Source organism: Balaenoptera borealis, assembly GCF_965194805.1.
Source record: "Balaenoptera borealis genome assembly, chromosome: 13".
NCBI lineage: Eukaryota > Metazoa > Chordata > Mammalia > Artiodactyla > Balaenopteridae > Balaenoptera > Balaenoptera borealis.
In genome coordinates, this window is record NC_138870.1 from 101,168,309 (window position 1) to 101,189,337 (window position 21,029).

At 55.6% G+C, this 21,029-nt stretch overlaps 1 protein-coding gene across 6 annotated transcripts in view; it reads right to left on the minus strand.

The window, feature by feature from the left end:
- The window catches only part of SHISAL1 (shisa like 1), an 81,598-nt gene that overhangs the window by 14,857 nt on the left and 45,712 nt on the right, over positions 1-21,029 (minus strand). For 3 of the 6 annotated variants that reach the window (XM_082350038.1, XM_082350037.1, XM_082350036.1), the window contains exon 5: positions 18,549-19,475. The exons of 2 other annotated variants lie outside the window; for them this stretch is intronic. In XM_082350038.1, coding sequence (XP_082206164.1) covers positions 19,265-19,475 — 211 coding nt within the window. In that variant the 3' untranslated portion in view covers positions 18,549-19,264. Of the gene's footprint in view, positions 1-18,548; positions 19,476-19,670; positions 20,712-21,029 lie in introns of those variants that run through there. One more of the 6 variants, XM_082350040.1, reaches the window with a different exon arrangement.

Genomic DNA, 21,029 nt, shown 5'->3' on the forward strand with positions numbered 1-21,029 from the left:
GGGACACGAGGAAGCCTTCTGGGTGTTGGAATGTTTCAATTTCAGACTGAAATTCACCAAGCTGTAGCATCAAGATGGGCACTTTATGTACTTCAACTCGGAAACAGTGAACAACCTCAGGAAATGAACCTCTGGTCTCACCTTGCATGCCCCAGTGACGGGGAGCTCACTACCTCGTGAGGAAAGCAGCTGGGCTGCGAAGGGAGGCTGCCCGGCAGGAGGCTCTTCCTCTCCTGAGCCCGTAACCTGCTTGTGGCCTCCTCCTCCCCTGCTGCCAGCTCGGCCTCGGGGTCCCTCACTCTAGCCCTGCAGACACGGTCAGGCTCCACGACCCTCAGAGCGATCAGGCTTCTCTGGACTCTGGATCAGGGCTTCCTTCCGTCCTCCCCTGCCTCAGGCGAGCGCTGTGTGGAGCGAGGCAGGGCCCAGGCCTCTGGGGTCCCAGCAGACCCTCGGCGCGTGTCCGCGCTCACTGCCGTCACCCGCTGCCAGTCACCTACCTCCGGGAGGTTTGGTTTACGCTTCTGCTAAGTGGGGACTTTGTGAGGCTCCCAGGAAGCGGAGCGTGTGAAAGCGCCTCGCTCGCAGAAAGCGCTCAGGGCATGGATGTCCTGTGAAGTGGGCGGGGAAAGCATTGCACAAAGGGGACGTCAGAGACCCTCTAGGAAATTTTCATTTTGCCTTTAGCAAGACAGCCTGTGGGTCCTCTAGACAGATGAAGATGGGCAGTGATCCAGGTGCAGAAGGAGGGGCTGAGCAGGGGAAGGTGTGTGTGTGTGTGTGTGTGTGTGTGTGTGTGTGTGTGTGTGTGTGTGTGTGTGCCGGTGTGGGACGTCTGGGTGTGTGATGTGAACAGTGTCTCTGTGTGTGGTGCGTGTGTATGTGTGTGTGCTGGGGAAGCTCTGGGCTAACTGGGTCCCCCTTGAGACCTGGCACCGTGGAGGCGCTCCCAGCAGAGGGTAAAGAACCTGACCGTGGAATCAGGTTGCTTCTCACAGGCTGTTTGACTTCGAATGTGCCAGCGACCTCTCAGAACCTTAGTTTCCACATCCGTAAAATGGCCAGAAAACACCTGTCCTGAGAGGCCGTGGTGCAGGTGAGACGGGCAGCGCTCTCCCAAGTGCCCCTCGCACCCCAGCTGTGGGTCACCGGGTCTCCAGGAAAAACGAGAGACCATCAAAACAAAGGTCTTGTTTGTGGACAAATTAGAATGATGTGGGGTCATAAGACACTGCTTCATTTTAAAGAATCTAACGTGAAACCTCACTTTCTTCCTGAAGAGAGAAGCCGGCTGCGTAAAAGGCCAGGCGGATGGGGAGGAGAGACGATGCCTTTTGGTGTCAGACGAGTCGTAGCCTCCATGTGTTTGCAGGAGCCGCTGACTGTGTCGCGGGACGGACACGGGGCATCGTGGGGGCAGCGGGCAGAGGGCAGGGCATTCGGTCCTGGCATCTGAGGCTGACCCCGCCGCCCCAGAATCACCCCGTCTTCAGGCCTCTGGGTTCCATCTGCCTCGGGGGCTGCTCCTTCCCAGACTCCTTTGCCGGCGTCCCCTGGTCCCTTCCCACACACTTCATCCTCTCCCCAGGTGACTTCCTGGCCCCTGCACGACATGATTCCGTGACAAGCCAGCCCCCTTGGCCAAATCCAAGCTGGTATTCAACCCAGGTTTTCCTCCGAGCTCCTCGCCAACTTGTGTGCGGGACCGACATCACCCCATCCACGCTCACAGGCACCTCAGACTGCAGACACTCCACAAGGCTGATCCCCAAAGCCACGCCTGCCCCTGGGTCCCCACCTTGGAAAAATCCCACCAGCATCTCCCCAGCGGCTCAGGCCAGAGTCCGGGACACGGTCTTTGGAGCCCCTCACCCCGACCCAATCCACCAGCTGGTCCTGTGGGCTGTCTGCTTCCTCTCCTCTGCTCCTGCCACAGCCCAGCCTGCAAGACAGTGCCAGCCTCTGCTGGACGGCCAGCTCCCTTCCCCACTCACTGCCAGGGGGAGCTTTTAAAAAGGCACCTGTCGCTCTCCTGGAGGGCTTCCCCGGTCCCGGGATCAGGAAGCCCACCCCTCACCATGGCCCTGCACATCAGACACCCCCTGCGTCTCCCATCCCTCCCCTCCTGTGCTCCCCTTTTCTCCCCACACTCCTGCACCTCGACTTTCCTTCTGGTGCATGAATGCACTGGCTCTCTCTGCCTCAGTGCCTTTGCACATGCCACTCCGGGGCCTGGAATGTTCCCCGATCCCACCTCAATCTCCTCCAACCTCGGCAGCTCACTCTTTTCCATCCTAAAGGTCTCAGCTGCCCAGAGAGGCAGGAGCGAAATACAGAGGGCCATGAATGCCGAGCCGAGGGCCTGTCCTTATCCTGCAGGCCACAGGAGCCTCAGAAAGGCTATGGCTGAGGAGGGCTGCCCAGGTGCCTCTGCAGATGCAGGGCTGAAGGCTGCTCTGGTGGGTGGCGAGAAATAGAGGAGGGGTCCGTGGGGAGCTGTGCCTGCCTCTGGGGGCATCATTGTTCAAGCCCAGCATGTACCCTTCCTGCCCGTACCCTTTACTCTTCTTCCTGGTGATATTTCTCAGGGAGCTCTGGGTCTTTAAACCTCTACATCTTAAAGGTTAATTTTTAATGTTGCTTTGGTAAATATTTGGTGCTGTTGCTTCCACAGGTGCTCTGCATTCTACAGTAAATGCCATAAAGTGCTCCAGACTTTGTCCTTTCCATCTGCAGCTTCTGTCCATAACTCCCCCCCTCCTCCTGCTCTACAGAAAGAAAGACTCTCTCTCTTTGCTTCCTGCTATGAACTTTTCAAAGCGCTTTCCAAATCCGTTCTTGTCCCCTATCGGCGTCTCCATTAGCCAGGTAGAAGGTCAGAGAGGTTTTAAGTTGAAAGGCACCATAGGAGCATTCTGTCCCTTCCCTCGACTTACACGAGGGGACAGTAAAGCTTGGGGAGGCACAAGGCTGCCCAAACTTAAACAGCAAGCCAGTGGTAGAGGGGGTTGAACGAGCAGCCGTGACTCCCAGCCCAGGCTCTGCTCTGGGCCCTGGGATTCCCAGTAGGACTCAGACCGTCCTTGTTCTTGCTCAGTGCAGTGGGCACAGATGTGACAACAGACCATGTGGTCCTGGCTGTGATGGGAGCGCGGAGCAGGGGGAGAAATCCTCCAGAGGATGGAGGGAGGCGAGTGACCTGAGCAAGGTTTTGAGGGATGAGTAGGAGCTCGTGGGGAGCTGGGGTAGAGAACCCAGTGAGGCCAGGTTTGGGTGAGCATCTCATGGGCAGAGACGGAGTCTGATCCATTCTGTGTCCTCAGCCCTGGCCCGGGGCCCAGGCTTTGGTCCAAAATCTCTGGGAGATTAATGTGCCTCCTTGCTCTGGGGCATTTGCACCTTGCCCTTGGCCATCCATGGCTCCTGGTCCCCTGGCCCTGGCACCATCCATGCCTCTATGCTCCCTCAGTCTGGGCGCTGACCTGGCCCCGTTCCTATTTTACTGCACCCCTGGCTGCCTCCGGTGCCCTGGCCCCTCCCCGCTGCCCTTCCCGCTGCCCTAGGGTCAGGACAGAGGTGGCAGGAGGGGGCTGAGGCTCGGGCCAGGGACACACCCAAGCATATGAACGTGCACACACACACACGATACACACGTGCGCACACACTATGCCCAAACTACACACCTGCGCTTCACATGCACACCCCCCCCCAACACGCACTATATGCTACACATGTACACTACACGCACACTACACACACAAGCCACACGCACAGACTGCACCCTCCTACCCACGTTGTACACACACCCCCCCAGTCCTGGCCTTCCAGGCAGGCCTCACAGCCAGGGAGGAGGCCATCTCTCAAGGGCAACATGTCGTGAGTCCGCCAGCCCTCCTGGGGCCTCCCTCTGCCCACCTGGCCCACACCTGGCCCTCCTGGCGCCTGCATCTCTGCAGCTCTCATCATGCATGTTCCCCCTTTACACGCCCCTCCCCCCCGCAGCCCCCGCCCCGCCTCTCCTCTCGTGTGTCCTTCCTGGGCTGTGGCCACACGCGTGTCACCCGCGTCAGACCCCACAGTGGTCCTTGGCGCTCCCCCTCCCCCGCCTCCCCACATCCACTCCCTCCGTAGGTCCCGCCTCGTCCACCTCCAAGTACTTCCGAATCGGTCCATTGCTCCCCATCACCACCCCCCAGCCTCTACCATCCTGGTCTCTTCCCTGCGGCACAGCAGCGGCCTACCCTCGGCCTCCCTGCCTCCACTCCCGCCTCCTACTATAAGCCCTGCCTGGGCCACGGGTCGGGGAGCTCCCACCAAACTCCCATCACACCAAGTCGCCTGAGGCTGAAAGCCCTCCAGCTGCCCCACGTTTTCCTTAAACTCACGGACACGCTCCCTCCCGCCACGAGGCCGCCAGCTGGCGAGTTGCACCATCAGCCGGAACAGTGGCTTTTCATGAAGCGGGCAAGTCTCCATCAAATGCACACAGCCGTGGGGGCACATCTGGAGGTGACAGACGTGACCCCTGGAGTCGTGTAAGTGATGGTGCCGGTCAGGGTCACAGGGACACAGCCACTGGGGTGCTATTGTAGCGACTGGTGTGTCCACACTTGGGGGCAGGGAAGGTGCAGAAAGGGGCGTCAAAGGCTCGGAGGAGGGTCACTCAGAGGTGCTGGATGGGAGAAGGGGGCCCATTTGCAGGGGGGCTGGGAGCCAAGTGACAGCCGAGGGGCCTAGAAGGCTCTGGCATTCTACCAGCTCCCCAGGACGTGTCTGCGGGGTCTGCCGGCCTGGGGGCAGCAGTCAGGAAGGAGGGCTGGACACAGACGGCAAACCTGAAGACAGATGGGGGCCCCAGGGCGCCTCTGCAGCCGTGTCTCCCTGGCTCTGAGACAACCAGGGCCGGGGATGGCTATCTCCAGCCTCCCGAATTTCAGACAACTCTAGCCGGCCTCACCAGGGAGTGGGCTCTGGGATGTGAAGACCCCAGGGTGACCAGGCCACAACAGGACAAGCCAGCACATATCTGCCTGTCTCGTCTGTTTGGATGAGCTGCGACACAAACCCTCGGCAAACTCCAACTGAGCAGGGGGCATTTGGCAGGGAGCTCTTTTCCCACCCACAAAGTGAGCAGAGACGAGGAAAGGGGGTACTTTGGGGGTCTTTCCTATGAGTGGGGTGCTGGATTAGGTCCTCTGCACACCCTCTCAGATTCCATCTTCACTATCCACCCCCCTGCCAGGTGGGGATTATTTGCTCCCCCACCAATGTCTACGCTGCAGCTCAGAGAGGTAAAGCAACTTGCCCAAGGATGCACAGTTGGGCAGCCCAGAACCTGGTGCCAGCCCAGCCCAGGAGACTCCCGGGATGCAGCACCCAGAGATTCCCAAAGCCATGCTCCCAGAACTCAGGGCAGGATGGAACCACTCCCAGAGCTCACGGCCAAAGCGATCTGGCAACGGGCTCTCCCCAGCACCCTCTGGGTGCCTTAGAAACAACCGGAAGTCCACCCTGGAAGGCGCTGATGAGGAGCAGGGGAGGGGGTGCCCTCTTGGCCCACAGGCAAGTGCAGGTTTCCGTCGTTCCGACGGGGCTGGAATGCTCACATTGGGAGACATTTGCTGCACCAACGAGCATCTATTCTTGGAAGCAAATATTTTAGCAGCTAAAGCCAGTGTTAATGGCGGGGATGGGGGAGCAGGATAAAGAAGGAAAGCTTCCGTGGTCCCCCTGACCCAAACCGATGGAGATAAATTCCTTCTTCCACTGCCCTCTGGCTCCTGCGCTGGGAGCTGGGCCTGGGAAGAGCCCTTGAACTAAAGGGTCTGGGGGAACGTAACAGTCATTAGCCCAACCACGATTTCCCTCCCTGGCGACCCCGCTTTCTCTGGTTACACCTGCCGCAGCCCAGAGGGCGAGTCTATGGAATTCCTGTCAAACTGACATAAAGGAGCATCCTTCCTTCTTGCGGGTAACGATCCCCCAGATTCGCCCAGGCCTTCGTGGAAACATCTCTTTGTTAATTGCTCAGGCCAGCTGGCACCTTTGTTTACACAGTAGCTACCGCAGTTACTGGGTTAGGGAATTTTAATTGATTCCAAACTCGGGAGCTGGGTGGGCCGTGCGGGTCTCCTCCAGGCTGGGTGGCCAGGTGCGAGGGCAGGATTGCAGGAGGCCCTCCCAGGGTTTGAGCGGCCACCTGGCAGTGTGCCCCTGGGAAGAGGGGCGCCACGGGGCTGATCTCCTGCTCTGTGCCAGGCTCCTAGTGGGCACCGTCTCCATCCTCCTGATGCCCCCATTTTCACAGACAAGCAAACAGCCTTGGGAAGAGCGAGTGACTGGCCCAAGGTCACAGGGCCTGTGGATCTGGTTGGCTGGACCCAAGGCCCTCACTCACCACCTCCCCACCCCTGCCCTGGCTGAGCTGCACCCTGGGCCCAGAGACAGTGGGTCTAGTTCATTCTGGAAGTGCATTTTCAGTGACTTTCCCAAAACCTTCCCTGAGGTATATTCGCCCTGTGGCTGAATACCTTGATTTTCCAGGCAAAGCAAGTGGAGGGTCAGGATCGATTTCCTGCCCATCACCGGCCAGCGTTCCTTGCGGGCAGGGCTGATCCTGTGTCATCTTTCTACCCCCAGCACTTAGCACAGCTGTGACCTAGTGCCGACCTTGGATAAAGTATTGGTTGGATAAATGAGGGAGTTAAGTGTGCCCAGGTTGCACCCGCACAGCAATGCAGACTGTTTCAGGGAAGGAAGAGCAGGATGGAGCCGGAGAGTTTGCAAAGGGACGTCCGAGATGTTTCCTCGGGGTCTGAGACCCAGATGTGTGATGGGGAGGGCTGACCAGGCTCTCTGCCTTCTCACCCCCACTGCTTTCTCCGTGCCCAGAAGAACCAGGATCTGGAAAGGGGGGATGAATCTCCCTCCAGAATCACCTTGCTTCTTGTCCCAGCTACTGCTGCCCGGGACGCCTGACTACGGGTGTCCCAGGGAACGCCGGGACCCTGCTTTCACAAGCACCTAAGAACATGTTTGCTTCTCCACAGTAAGGGGCACAGACAAGGGGCAGGCAGATCATTGGAGGTGCCAGCATCTGAGCCATTATGTATAGCGATGAACTGGTAAACATTTAATGACCTGTTCTCCGGCGGGGGTGGGGGGGTGGGGAGCCCTGATTTGTAGCATTTGCTGCCCATTTCCATGGTGTAAATACCGCCAACATGACGTAGCTGACTGCAGAGCTGGGGAGAGATGGGTGGTAGCCACCGTCATGCACGTTTGCATCACACAGATACAACAGAGCTAAAAACTCAAGAGCATAGAAAGTAGCCGATGTAGCAATGCAATTAGGAAGTGAAGAGTTTCAAGTATCTATTACCTTTGTGTTTAATATAATTTATATAACAGGAAGTTTATATCATTGAATTTTTATAGTGGTTTAACTACGGGCTCTGAAAATTTCTCAGAATTTAACTACCAATGCTGCTGAGGTGGCCCCAGCAACTCTTGGATATGTTTATGGATTTGTTTTATGTGTATTAGGAAAAATGTAACTTTTTAAAAAATTGAAGTATAGTTGATTTACAATGTTGTGTTAATTTCTGGTGTACGGCAAAGTGATTCAGTTATACATATATATTCTTTTTCATATTCTTTTTCATTATGGTTTATCACAGGATATTGGATATAGTTCCCTGTGCTCTACAGTAGGACCTTATTGTTTATTTTATATATAGTAGTGTGTATCTGCTAATCCCAAACTCCTAACTCACCCCTCCCCATCCCTTTCCCTTTTGGTAACCATAAGTTTGTTTTCTATGTCTGTGAGTCTGTTTCTGATTCATAAATAAGTTCATTTGTGTTATATTTTAGATTCCACATATAAGTGAGATCATATGGTATTTGTCTTTCTCTTTCTGACTCACTTCACTTAGTATGATAATCTCTAGGTCCATCCATGTTGCTGCAAATGGCATTATTTCGTTCTTTTTTATGGCTGAGTAGTATTCCATTGTATAAATATACCACATCTTCTTTATCCATTCATCTGACGATGGACACTTAGGTGGCTTCCGTGTCTTGGCTGTTGTAATTAGTGCTGCCATGAACATTGGGGTGCATGTATTTTTTGAATTAGAGTTTTAGTCTTTTCCGGGTATATGCCCAGGAGTGGGATTGCTGGATCGTATGGTAGGTCTATTTTTAGTTTTTTAAGGAACCTCTATACTGTTCTGCATAGTGGCTGCACCAATTTACATTCCCACCAATAGCGTAGGAGGGTTCCCTGGAAATATGTAAAGATATGATTGCTTAGAGCAAGTCTGAGTTTTCTAACAAAAAAAAATGGCTTGATTTAAGATCAATTAAAAATGTGGTAAGTAAATAGTACAGGGAGAGAGATACACAGTCAAGAGGAACACCTAGCAGCTGAAGTTTGGGAAAGAAATGTGGTTGATGGAAATGGCTTCAATTATCACCTGTCTTGGAGGCACAGTAAAATAAGTGGGCAACCCGCAGGAGAGGAAATACAATTAGTTAACAGATGAAAGGAAAGGTGTTCAACCTCACTAATAATCAAAAAAAATGCAAACCCCGGTGCTGGAGAGGAGGCTGTGAAATGAGCAGCCTCAGAAGATGCTGGTGGGTGGCAGTCCCTTTGGGAATGAGGCTGGCACCGATATAAAGAACCATAGCATTGTCGCACCCTTAGACTCAATAATTTGCCGGCCTGGAATCTATCCAGAGGAAATAATTCAGAAAAGGGAAAACCATAAACACTTAAATGTGTTTGTCGCCGCCCCTGATTTTCTAGAGTATGTGCCTCCCCTGCAATGTTTTTTGTCACAGTAAAAAAAAAAAAACTGTAAGCTGTATAAATGCCTTGTTGTAGGGGAATGGCTAAATTAATGCCAGCATATGGAATCTAGACTACTTGGGAGCTGCTAAAACGATATTTAGAAAAATTAAGTCAAAACCACAGGACCATGGCTAATTTAATGTTAGGTGAATAAAATTAGAATGCAAAATGATGTGTACAGTTGCTCCCCGGCCATAACCATGGGGGATACGTCCCAAGACCCCCAGTGGGTACTTGAAACTTCAGAGAGAACCAAACCCTACGTATACTATGTTTTCTTCTATACATACATACCTGTGATAAAGTTTAATTTAGAAATTAGGCAGGACTTCCCTGGTGGTGCAGTGGTTAGGAGTTCGCCTGCCGACGCAGGGGACACGGGTTCGAGCCCTGGTCCGGGAGGATCCCACATGCCACGGAGCAACTAAGCCCGTGCGCCACAACTACTGGGCCTGCGCTCTAGAGCCCGCGGGCCACACCTACTGAAGCCTGCGCGCCTAGAGCTCATGCACCGCAACGGGGGGTGGCCCCTGCTCGCCGCAACTGGGGAAAGTCCATACACAGCAGCGAAAAACCAACGCAGCCAAAAATAAATAAATAAATAAATTTATATTAAAAAAAAAAAGAAATTAGGCACAATAAGTATAATAAGACACATTTAACAACAATGACTAATAATAAAATGGAACAATTATAACAATACACTGTAATAAAAGTTATGTGAGAGTGGTCTCTCTCTCTCAAAATACCTTATTGTACAAATTGAATGCCTTTTCCATCTTAATGAAGCACTTATGAGGCACTGGGGCCGTTACTTTTGCAGTTTGAGGTGTGACAGCAAAGCTAGCACAAATTTCTTTTTCCTTTTTCACAGCGTCAGGGGTAGAAGATTCGTTCTTGCCGTAGATCTTAGCAAGATCTTAGCTGTCTTTCTTTCCCCTCTGAGAACTCTCATCCTTTCACTGAAAGGATCCACTTCGTGGCTTCCCTTTGGCACAACTGACGTGTCAGCGGCACTGCACTTGCTCCGAGAGGCCGTTATTAAGTAGATAAGGGTCACCTGAACACAAGCCCTGTGACACCACAACTGCCCATCTGATAACCGAGAGGGTTACTAAGCGACTGATGGACGGGACACCCTGGACAACGGGATGTTTCCCATCCGGGACAAGATGGCATGAGATTTTACCACGCCACTCAGAATGGTGTGCAATTTAAAACTTATGAATTGCTTGTTTCTGGAATCTTCCATTTAATATTTTCAAACCGAGGTTGACCGCAGGCAACTGAAACCGGGTAAAGTGAAACTGTGGATAAGGGGGAGACACTGTACGTCGCTACTGGAAGAGTGTAAAAGCACGTGCATAAGAAAGCAGAAAATGCAAAACACCTGTGCGTGTTGGGGGGTTCTGTGGCTTCTCTTGTCTACTTTTACTCTTTGCACTAATAACACACCAATAATTATGATGAGCATTTACGGAGGCCCCTATCACATGCTGGGCCCTGTTCTAATCATAGCAGTCACCCCGCAGGGTTGGTCTACTGGGTCCATTTTACGGATGGGAGAACTGAGGCTCAGAGAAGTGAAATAATTTGCCCGAGGTTCCCCACTAGCAAGTGGAGGCACCATCTGAACCCCAGGTCGATACTGCGTCCAGACCAGAGAGGGTTTGGTCTGCCGGTGCCCAGAGCCCCAGACCTCATGCTCTTTGGGAGGACCCTCAGGGTCCTGCCCCAGGGATGGGTAAGGCCTGACTTGCACAGGGAGCCTGTCATCAGGTCCAGCATGGGGCTGGGTGCTCTGTGAGCACCATCTCAGGGTGTAGCTCTCACAGCGGGAGAAGTACCGGGGGAGACCCTGCTTCCCATTCCAAGAACGTGGGCTTTAGAGTCAGCTAGACCTGGGTGTGAGTTCCGGCTCAGCGGCTGTGCAGCTCTGGGAAAGTTGCTAACCCTCTCTGAGGCTCAGTTTCCTCCTCCATGCATGGAGTTCAGGGTGGCCAAGCTGGGGACGTGAACTGGCACCGTCTGCTGCAGCTGCTGAGCTCACCAGCTCCTCAGTAAATGGGAGCTCCTTTTATTAACAATAATGATGCAATTCACTCATCAGTCTGACATTTACTAGGTGCCTAATATGTGCCAGGCTCCGGGCAGAAGAAGATGCATTCACTCAACACTTACTTATTGAGCGCCTACTTCTAGGTGCTGGGGGCACGGCTGGGCGCAAGACAGACCAATCCCAGCTCTCTCGGGATTCCTTACAGCAGAGGAGACAGCAGACAAGAAAGCAAACACAACAGAGGTGGTGAGCTCCATGTAGAAACCGAAAGAGAAAAAGGGGGAGTAGAGGGGGACGGTGGGTGGGGTCATGGGGTGGGAAGGCTGTTGCTATCTTATGAACTTTGGCCAGGGAGGGCCTCTTGGAGCAGGTGACATCTGGGCAGGCACCTGGTGGCAGAGAGAGAGAGAGCAAGCCATGCAGATATCTGGGAGGAGAGCTTTTCAGGCAGAGTGGCAGGTGCAAAGGCCCTGAGGTAGGGGTGAGCTTGGCAAGCTCCGGGAGCCGCAGAGAGGCCAGTGTGGCTGCATCAAGTGGGGGAGAGGAGGACAGAGGGGCTGGGGAGGGGTGTCAGGTCAGGCTGTGAGCCAGTGAAAGAATTTTCTCCCCGAGTGAGAAAGGCATCGGTGGGTTCTGATTCACGTTTGAAAGGGATCGTTCTGCTGCTCCGTGTGGTTGGGGGGTGGGGGGATTGGGAGGCAGAGGACAGAAGCAGGGAGAGAATTAGGAGGCGTTGTCTCGACCCTGGTGAGAAGATAGACTGGAATGGCTGGTCTTGGGAGGGGGGTGTGGAGGGAGGATGCTGGGCTCGTTCAGATATCGCTGACGGGACGTGTGAAGTGGGAAAGAGAGGGTGGGGTCAGCTTGGCTCCAAGATTCTGTCCCGAGGAGACAGTGGGAGGGGGTGGTGGTCCCTGGATGTGCTCGTCTGTCTGCCGTGTCTACTGAACATCTGGGTGAGTCTGGAGTCGGGGGAGACGGGGGTGGAGACAGACCCGGGGTCAGGTGCAGGGGGACAAGACTGGAAATGTGGGCCGGGTGGGGTTCCCGGGGGTGGGGGGTGGAGATAGGACGAAGAGGTTCAAGGAAGGGCCCTCCAGTGTCTAAGGCTGCAGAGACGAGGAGGGAGCGGTGAAGTGGGCTGAGGTGAGGCCAGTGAGAGGCCGGGAGCTATGAGCGGGTAGTGCCCAGGACCTGGGGCTCCCCACTTTTCCTCAGCCTTTTCCCTCCTCTGGGACGTTGCCAAGTTGCTCTCTCTGCCCTTTCTCCACTTCCAGAAAACTCCTACTCATCCACTGAAACCCTTCCTTGTGTTGATTGCTCTCTGGTACTCAGCCGAGAGGGCTGTGGACCCTGGGGACAGCCGACTGCCATCTTCAACACTGCAGAAAGCCTGCCACACCTCGACGTGACGCCGGGGAGAGATGAAAGACATTTGTACAGCAGTTTCTATATGTCAGGCTCTTCCCACGTCTCATTTAGCCAGACAGCACCTTGTGAGGCCGATTTTAAGCATCCTGCTTTCCAGGTGAGGGCAGTTTGGCTAAATCATGTGCTGGAGGTCCTCTGGCCACCAAGAAACAGGGGAGCGAGATTTGAACCCAGGTCTGCCAGCCTCCAAGCGCCTCTGCCCCTCACCACTCTGCTTCCTGCCTGTAAAGAAATAGAGTTTCGTAGCAGGTGGAGTTGTTCGGACGCAGGCAGCTGGCTACGGAGGAGTGTGCCCTCCGTCACTGGGTAGCACACGCCTGGGCAGGGATGGGCAGGGGGTTTCAGTGCCAACACCGGAAACCCTCTCATCCTGGAGGCCGAGGAACCGGGGCACTAGAAGAGCGATGCTCTTCGAGGTGGGAGGTCAGAAGCCCCCCAGGTGGCCAGAGACACGGAAGTGGGTCGTGGAGTGACGGACCGTCTCTCAAGGCACAATGAATGCAGCCATTAAAGCACTGCTCATGAAAACTTCTCAATCACGCGGGCAGCTCGCCATGACATAATGTTGAATTAAAAACCCAAGACACACAATTTTCTGCGCGAAGGCAACAACTATAAAGCGAAATGATATGCTGACGACAAGAGAGGGCTGGAGGGGAGAAGGGGCCGCGTTTGGTGGTGAGGCCATTTGGTCCATTCTTCGCGTGCTCTCCACTGAGCATGGGCAATTTTATGATGGAAAATTTGGCATGAAAAGAAAGGAAACTGTCACGGCTACTTGGTGGAGGGCTGAGGTGGAGGAAATTATAATCAAGACCAGAGATAAGGGCCCCCGTGCTCTGGCTCCAGGCGGCCCTGCCTCTCCATGCATCTCATCATCCCCTCCCAAAGAAGACCCTAAGCCTTGAGAGGCAGGGAGGGGGCAGGGAGGGGGCGAGATGTTGCAGAAATTGCCCAGGTCACATGACTCAGGAGGGCAGCCGTGAGATTTGAACTCTGGACTGCCCGTGGCTTTCCCTCCAAACTGCTTCATCCACCCTCTTCCCTTCTGCTCCGATATCACAATATACTCATTGGTATGAGTGGGAAAATCCATCAGCAGAGCCCCAGGTCCCTTTGGATGTGGACTGGTTGTGCTTTTTTCTGGACCCTGGAGGCTGGTTCCTTCAAGGGCTGGGTTGGCACCAAGGGCTGGGTTGGGGTCTCTGTTGGGGTTTACGGCCCTCGAGAAAGGGAAAGAGCAGAAAAAGAGAAGACCTTGAGCACCGGAAGACATTCTGGGGGGCGTTTCTGGCCTCTTGTGGAATATTATTAGCAAAGGGGGTTTCACTAGAAAAAGAATCTACCTGATGATTCTATCAGAGAAAAGGACCCTGAGTCACACTCTGTTCCTGGACAGCTGCTCCCTTCGGAGACCTCGTGGGCCTGACCCCTCACCTGGGCCTTTGCACGTGCTGTTTTTCCTACCAGCAACACACTCCCGGCTTTTTTTGTTGTTGTTGCCTAACTCCTACTTATCCTTAAAGATCATTCCAGCCGCCACCTCCTCCAGGAAGCTCTCCCTGATGCCCAGGATGGGCAGGTGCCTCCTCTGGGCTCCCTTTGATCAGATCTGATCACTCATTCCCACTGTCTGCACCTGAGTCAGTCTGACTGTGTGTCCAGGTGCCCAACTCAGAGACTGGCGCAGGATAGGAGTGGGGGAGATCGGCTCCCATCCCTGACCCTCTCTGGACCAGAATTGGACCCTACACCCCGTCTTCCTCCTGGCCCCTCCCCCTGCCCTTGGCCCTGCCCTGGCTGGAGCCTGCATCAGGGAGCTGCTCCCTGCCCAAGGCTTCAGGGGCATGCAGAAGCCCTCAAGCTCTGTCTCCTGACTCCTGCCTTCTTCTCTCATCTGGCTCCCTGGCCAAGGGGACCAGGCTGAAGACCCGGCCCTGACAGCCTGGGGTGGAGCAGACTGCCTGGGTTCAAGTGCTGAGTCTGCAGGTGACCAGCTGGGTGACCTTGGACCAGTTACCTAACCTTGCTGTGCCTTCGTTGTCTTGTCTGTAAAATGAGGATTTGTCAAATAAGTGTTTGGGAGCTGGGAGGGAGGCATTGAATCAAGCAAACGAAACCCTCATTCTTATGTTCTAGCGGGGCTGGGGCAGGAACATAGAGCACCCGATCTGAGTGCTGAAACGACACCCGGCTGCACCCGTGCTCAAGGGTTACTGTTATTTTAAATTCACTCCCCAGCACCAAACCCAAGCATTCCCTCTTGAGCTAACCGCCCTGCCCCCGTACCCCCCATCCCCCTGCTGGCTCTTCTCCACTGAGAAGTCTGGCTTTCTGCCCTCTCCGGGGTAAGGAAGGACAGCCCAGCTGGTGTGGGGTGAGGGGACGTTCCCCAGGAATAGGATCAACGCTCCCTGTAGCCCTACTGTGTGCTCAGCCCTGGGCTGGGCCTTTCCGTGTGCCCTCCTTCACCTCTCATCACCATTGTCCAGAGTAGATACTGAAACTCAGAGAGGGCCAGCGGCTCATCTGAGGACACACAGCAAGTGAGGCCTCTGGTCTGGACTTTCTGTCACCCCTCATCCCTCATGGTACCCCCTGGTCGTGGAGCAGCCCTAATGAACAAACATTCACTTGGGTTTTCACCAAAGCCGTGTGAACAAGATGAAAACAGGGAGAGTTGGCAGAGGGTGCCTTCCTGTATCAACTAGGCCGGGTGGGAGGAAGCCAGGGCCCAGCCGGGAAGGACAGGGGTCGGAGGGGACAGAGCCAGAGTGTCCTGATCCAGCTGGAAGCCCCAAGCATTTGAAACTGCAGCCCCACTTGGGACATTCACTGTTTTCTGAATTCCAATCACGGAGGCCTCCTTGGTATTTGATGTGATGCCAAGGAAAGAAGATACCTGGTCCTCTCCCTTTGTCTCCTAATTTTCTGGAATTTCTCGCTGTTGGCTGGTGTCCCTGCAGAAACCACACACCAGAAACTCTGGCCGCAGAGCCAGCAAAAAAGTGACGCCTGGGCTCTGCCAGGGGGGAGGCTCTGGGGTTGGGTGAACTCCAGGGACCCCACGGGGAGGCACGGATGAGTTCTGCAATGAACTGGGAGGGTTCTAGGTGGGGGAGGGAGGAGGTGGGAGGGTGATGGGCTGAGAGGGGAGCCCCCGAACGAACACCAGGAAAGAATGTCTGGTTCTCCCACACGAAATCTGCAGAAGTCATGTGATTTCAAGGGTCACCGGGGCCTTTTTTCAAGCTGCTCCCTCTGTCCAAGGTGACTTTTCCATTGTGTGCCAACCAGGTGACCTCCCCTTACCTCCTCAGTTCTGGCGCAACATCGCCTCCTCCTCCAGGAAGCATGCCCTGACTCCTCCCTCCCCTGCAGTTCATCGTGGGCTCTTCTGGGTCCTCTGGGCACTTCATGTTACTGTGGCTGTTCTCTCAAGGGATGGGACACTTCCTTGCAAACAAGCCCCTCCCTGGCTGGAGGCTTTCTTGGCTGGCCAGGTGGACCAGGGGGAGCTGCTCCTCTCCTGCCCAGGGGACCAGGTAATTCAGCATCCCCCCTGGACTCCAGAGCCAGCCCCCCAGGCCTCCAGGGCTCCTTCTGCCAATCTGGGCCCTGAAGTCAGGCAGCCTGCCCTACAGAGAAGCTCCCAGCTCTAACGGCCACGGCTCTGTCCTCTAGTCAAGGGCTGGTCCCCAGACTGGCAGCATTAGCATCTCCCAGGAGCTTGTCTATGAATGCAGAATCCCAGGCCCACCCCAGACCATGCACATCAGAATTTGCAAGTTTAACAGGACCCTGGGGGATTGACTATCCATTAAAGTTTGAGATACACGAACAACCCCCTTCCCAGGCCCAGTCAGGAATTTTCCCTTGGGAAGGCTTGGGGGCTGGGCAGCCTCCTGTCTCTCCTCCAGTCACCACCCCATCTCTCGCTCCCCACCCAGCCCTCTAGGCCTGACCAGGGGCCCTGACCTCAGGGAAGGTTTTGAAGGATGAATATGAGTTCCTTAGGGAGATGTGGAAGAAGGGCATTCTGGGAAGAGAATTGTGTGCAAAAGCAGGGAGGTGTGAATCAGCAAGAGCTGAAGGGGAACCAGGCCTCGAATGGAAGGTGTGAGGCAGGGATGAGGGATGAGGTGGGAGGGGAAGACTGCACAGCTTTCCTTGGTGGGGAAGATAGAAGCCCCTGTAGTCCTATCCTGCTGTGGGGTGTGAGGCTCTGAGGTTGGCAGGGGCTGTGGCAGTTGGCTCAGGGTCGTACTTAGTTCCGAGAGACTTTGGACTATGGAGACCCTGGCTTAAGTCCATGGACTTACTGTGTGGCCGTGGGCAAGTCACTTAGCCTCTCTGGGCCTGTGTTTGCTCATCTGTAAAAGGGGATGGTAAAGCTGTGCAGCTCAGTTCCCAGGGTGGGAATTACCAGGACCAAGGGAAATAATGATTGGTGGGGGGGAGGGAGTCTAAACTGTAAGTGTAACCATGGTTCCCAGCGCTCGACTTGCTTCCGTGCGTCTTAGAGGGAGGTGAGCAGCAGCCTGAGGCTTCAGAGAGAGTGAGATAGGCTGGCGAGGGCCTTGGGGGCCAGGTTAGGGGCTGAAACCCTCTCGGGGGATGGGGAGGTGGGACAAACCAGAGGGAGTGAGGCAGGGACAATGGGGGGCTGGGGTCCTGAGAGGGCAGCCAGAACCTCATCTGGTCCTGAGACCTCCCTGTGAGGTGAGGCTGTGATTGTCCCCATTTTACAGATGAGGAAACCGAGGCTCAGACAGGTCTTGAGGAGTCAAGCTGGGATTCAAAGCCAGATGTGTCTGACCTGGAGCCCCTGCTTGCTCCCCTGGGCCCGTAACAGCGACAATGACGCACACAAGCGTCGAGGCAGCTGGGATGACACCGTGCCTCGGGGACCCCTCTCCCTGAAGCTGCAGTGAGGACCCTGGGCGGTACCTGCAGCACCCCAGGCCGCCTCCCTTTTCTCCTTTAGCTCCACTGCACCCCTAGGGGGGCTCTAGCAATAAAGCACGCAGCCTGAGGGTTAGGGTGACGTGGCAGGGCTGGCTCCAGCTCTGTCGCTGCTGCGTCAATCAAATGGCATTTGCTGCGCACCTACTATGTGCCCTGAACACCAGAGACAAGATGCCTGCGGTGGGCGTAGGTTCCAGCCCCGGGGAACTGTAGCACAATAATAGAGATGTGATTCACCAGGAGGTAGACCCGGAGCTGGGGCAAAAAGAAAGTCAGGTGGAGGGAGAGGCAGGGGAGGGCGGCAGGAAGGAGGAGCACAACCCAGAATTGCCCTCCTGCTGCCTGGGAGCCGGCAGGGGTGCGGCGAGGGCCGAGGTGGGGAGAAAACCAGAGCGTGTCAAGTGAGCAAGGGAGACATTATGAGCAAAAAAGCAGGGCACCTTGTCACCACTTTCCGGGAGGCAATGAGCCACGGAGGTGTGGGCAACAGGGGAGACTGAGCCCATGGGGCTTTAGCAGAAAACTTTGCAGTGCGAGGTCATTATGTGCTAAATGAAGGGAAAGCCAGCTTCTCCGTGAAATTAACTGAAAGCGGCTGCGCTTCATCCCCTCGGACCGCATCTCCCCACCCCCGGATCCAGGCCGGGTCCATAACTCAGTGACTGTGGGCTCCGAGGCAGGGGCACCACAATGTTATCCTGAGTGGTGATGCAGTTTAGGCAGCAAGGAAATGGCGTTTCCGGTGATGGGGATGGAAGGAGTGTGGGTCTGCGGGGACCACGGAGGCAGGCACTGCTCTGAGATGCAGCGCCCCTGATGCACGACCTCCGATACTGCTCTTTCAGTGTCAGCTTGGGGGCTGCCTCAGTCCACGCGTCCCCGGAGAAGCTTCTGATGAAGAGGTTCCTTCCTCCTCCCGTGGATGAGGCCACCTCTCCAGAGGCTCTGTGAGCCTCAGCAGAGAGGCCACCGGCCCTGGGGCGGGACCCTGCATCAGTCTCCCCTTTGCTGGCTGACCTGGGCAAGTCAATGAACTCCTCCAAGTCCCCCAGTTTCCACATCTGAATATGGGGCTCAACAGCCCTACAAAACAAGCGGCATGTGGCTGGCCTGTGTGGGGCATGGGGTGAATGCTGTTCCCGCCACCCCCATCAACCCTGGCAGGGCAGGACCCCTACCACGTTTATTTACCCAAATGTGAAATGATCTCAAGAATCGCCGGCACTTGAGGACCAGGTACCAGGCCTGTACAAGGATCAGCCCGTTTAATTCTCAGGATGATTATGACCCCTGCTATTTACATGGGGAAACTGAGGCAGGGGCCGGTGGAACGGCCTGCCCAAGGTCGCAGAGCCTCCGAGTGGCACGGGTGGGCCTTGAACCTGAGCCATCTGACTCCCGGCCCAAACAGACGTGCTGCTTCTGATAATGCCAACAGTGATGATAACGCTAAAAATATCCACTTAAGAAGGCTGATGGCGTTATGGCTGACTGGTGCCAACCTGGCTGACGGAGCCAGTGATGGGCGCCGGGCACACGGTCGGCTCTGAGCAACGGCTACTGCCTTCTGCTTCCGGTCCTCCGGTCTTGTTTCTTTCTGTGTCTCTGTGCCTGACACTGTGCCTGACACTGAGTAGATCAATGCCGGCTGCCTGGAGGAGGGTGCAGGGAGCAGCGCCCACAGCCTCCTTCGTGGGTTTCTGAGTGTTCGCTGAGCCCTGCTAGGTGCCTGGCCCCTCACAGGACTCAGCTGGGGCGCCGAGCTCAGTCCAGTCCACTGCCAGGCGTCCAGGTCTAGTAGCTGCTCCCAGCCGCTGGACCGGGCAGCTGCAGCATCCTTGGGTCTCCCCTCTGGGGTGCCTATGATAAGCCTCCTGCCTCAGTCTCCCCTGGAGTCGTTCAGGGCTGGATCTTGGCTCCAGAGTTCTCCATCCCCAAATAAGGGCTCAAAACAGGCATGTGGAGACCCCAGAAGAGGAATGCACCTCGTGATGGGGACTCCAGGAACCAAGGTGCTGAGTGTGCATTTGCAACCCTCTTCCTCCCCGGCCCCTCTTCCAAGAGGAAGAACTCTGGTCCTTCTCCCCAGGGAAGAAGCTGGGCCCTGGGCCAGGAATGGAGGAGCCTCCAGGAGCTGGAGAAGCCGGGATCATCCACCTAATACAGAGCTGGGATGGGGGGAGGGGAGAAAGAGAGCGAGGCCACAAGGCTGAAGAGTTCTGGAGATGAAAGTAGAAAGAGTGAGAGCAACAGCGAGAGAGAGAGAGAGAGAGAGAGAGAGAGAGAGAGAGAGAGAGAGAGAGAGAGAGAGAGAGAGAGAGAGAGGGAGGGAGGGAGGGAGGGAGGGAGGGAGGGAGGGAGGGAGAGAGAGAGAGAGAGAGAGGCCCTTGGGGAGCGGCTGATGGGATCCGTGCTCAAGGAGAGGCGTCTCAGCGACGCCCCGGGGCTGGAACGTGGGTGTTTGGAAGATCCAGGTGACAATTTGGAGTAAAGCAGCACAGACTCTAGCTCTTGTTCTGGGAGAAACACTGATTACAACCCTCCTGCCCCGACTCTCCACCCTCCCCCCACCCCCAGTTCGACATCACGCATGACCACACCCACCACCGCACCTGGTCTCAGACCTCCACCTGCCTGAGAAGCCCCACCTCCCCTCCTGTCCACAAGGCAAGGCTTGTTTAACCTCAGACTGCTGGGGCCCGCGGCCTGGCTGTGCCCCTCATCCCGCCTGCACCCCCCCCGGGCTGTACCCCATCATCCTGTGACGGTTACCCGTGTCTTCGCTTGCCCCACTTGCTTCTGTGTCCCCAACACCCAGCACAGAGCCAGGGTGGGGTAGTGGCTGCTTGGGAAACTTCAGCCAAACCAAACAATGAAAGGGAAGGCAGGTACACACACGGGAAGGGGAGGGATTCCTGCCGGCACAGAGGGCGGGGAGCTGGAAGCAAGGGGCAGTGGGGCAGGAGCTGGAGCCAACTGTTCACCTCCTCCACCCCCATCACGTACTGACCCTACTGGCTGCGCTCCTCGGGAAAGCTTCTCCGTGCTTCCAGCACTTAGCCCCCGGGGTCGTAGTGAGAATGAAAGCATGCCAACAGGGTCCGGAACACAGCAAGTGCTCAGCAGATGTTGCTGGAACCATGGGTGCCCACCAGGAGGCCCAGCGAGGTGAAGGTCTGCTCTGGTCTCAAAGTCCATCCCCTCTCCCTTCGGCTGGTAAAAGGAAGCCCAAGCAGGAAGTCCCCGGCCCAAGGTCACACAGAGTGCGGAGGGCAGAATGGGAGTTGGGCGGCACCTGGGGATCCCCTAACCCCCTTCGCGTCCTTGCACGTTCCTGATGCTTGTTCTTGTACGAAGACTCATATGGTGATGGAAACCCCGTTCTGAGTCTGCCTATATGAGAACCAGGAGGACACAAAGAGGCTCTGAGCTCGAAAACGAAACGTCTACCCGTACCGAGGGCAGAGCCCGTGGGCTGGGAGCCCAGCCTCTCATGAAGACGCCATGAACCCAGACTTTACGAGCAATCCCAACAGGCTTGCATGCTCTTTCCTCTCCATAGCTGATGTCCTTGAACCCCATCTGGATCACACAGCACAGGGCCTGGTACACAGTAGGTGCACAATGTGTGCAATATGGAAAGGGGGAGACCTCAGAGACAGGCAAGGGTTAACAGCAAGGGAGAATGAGATCTGTTAGGGCCAGACGCAG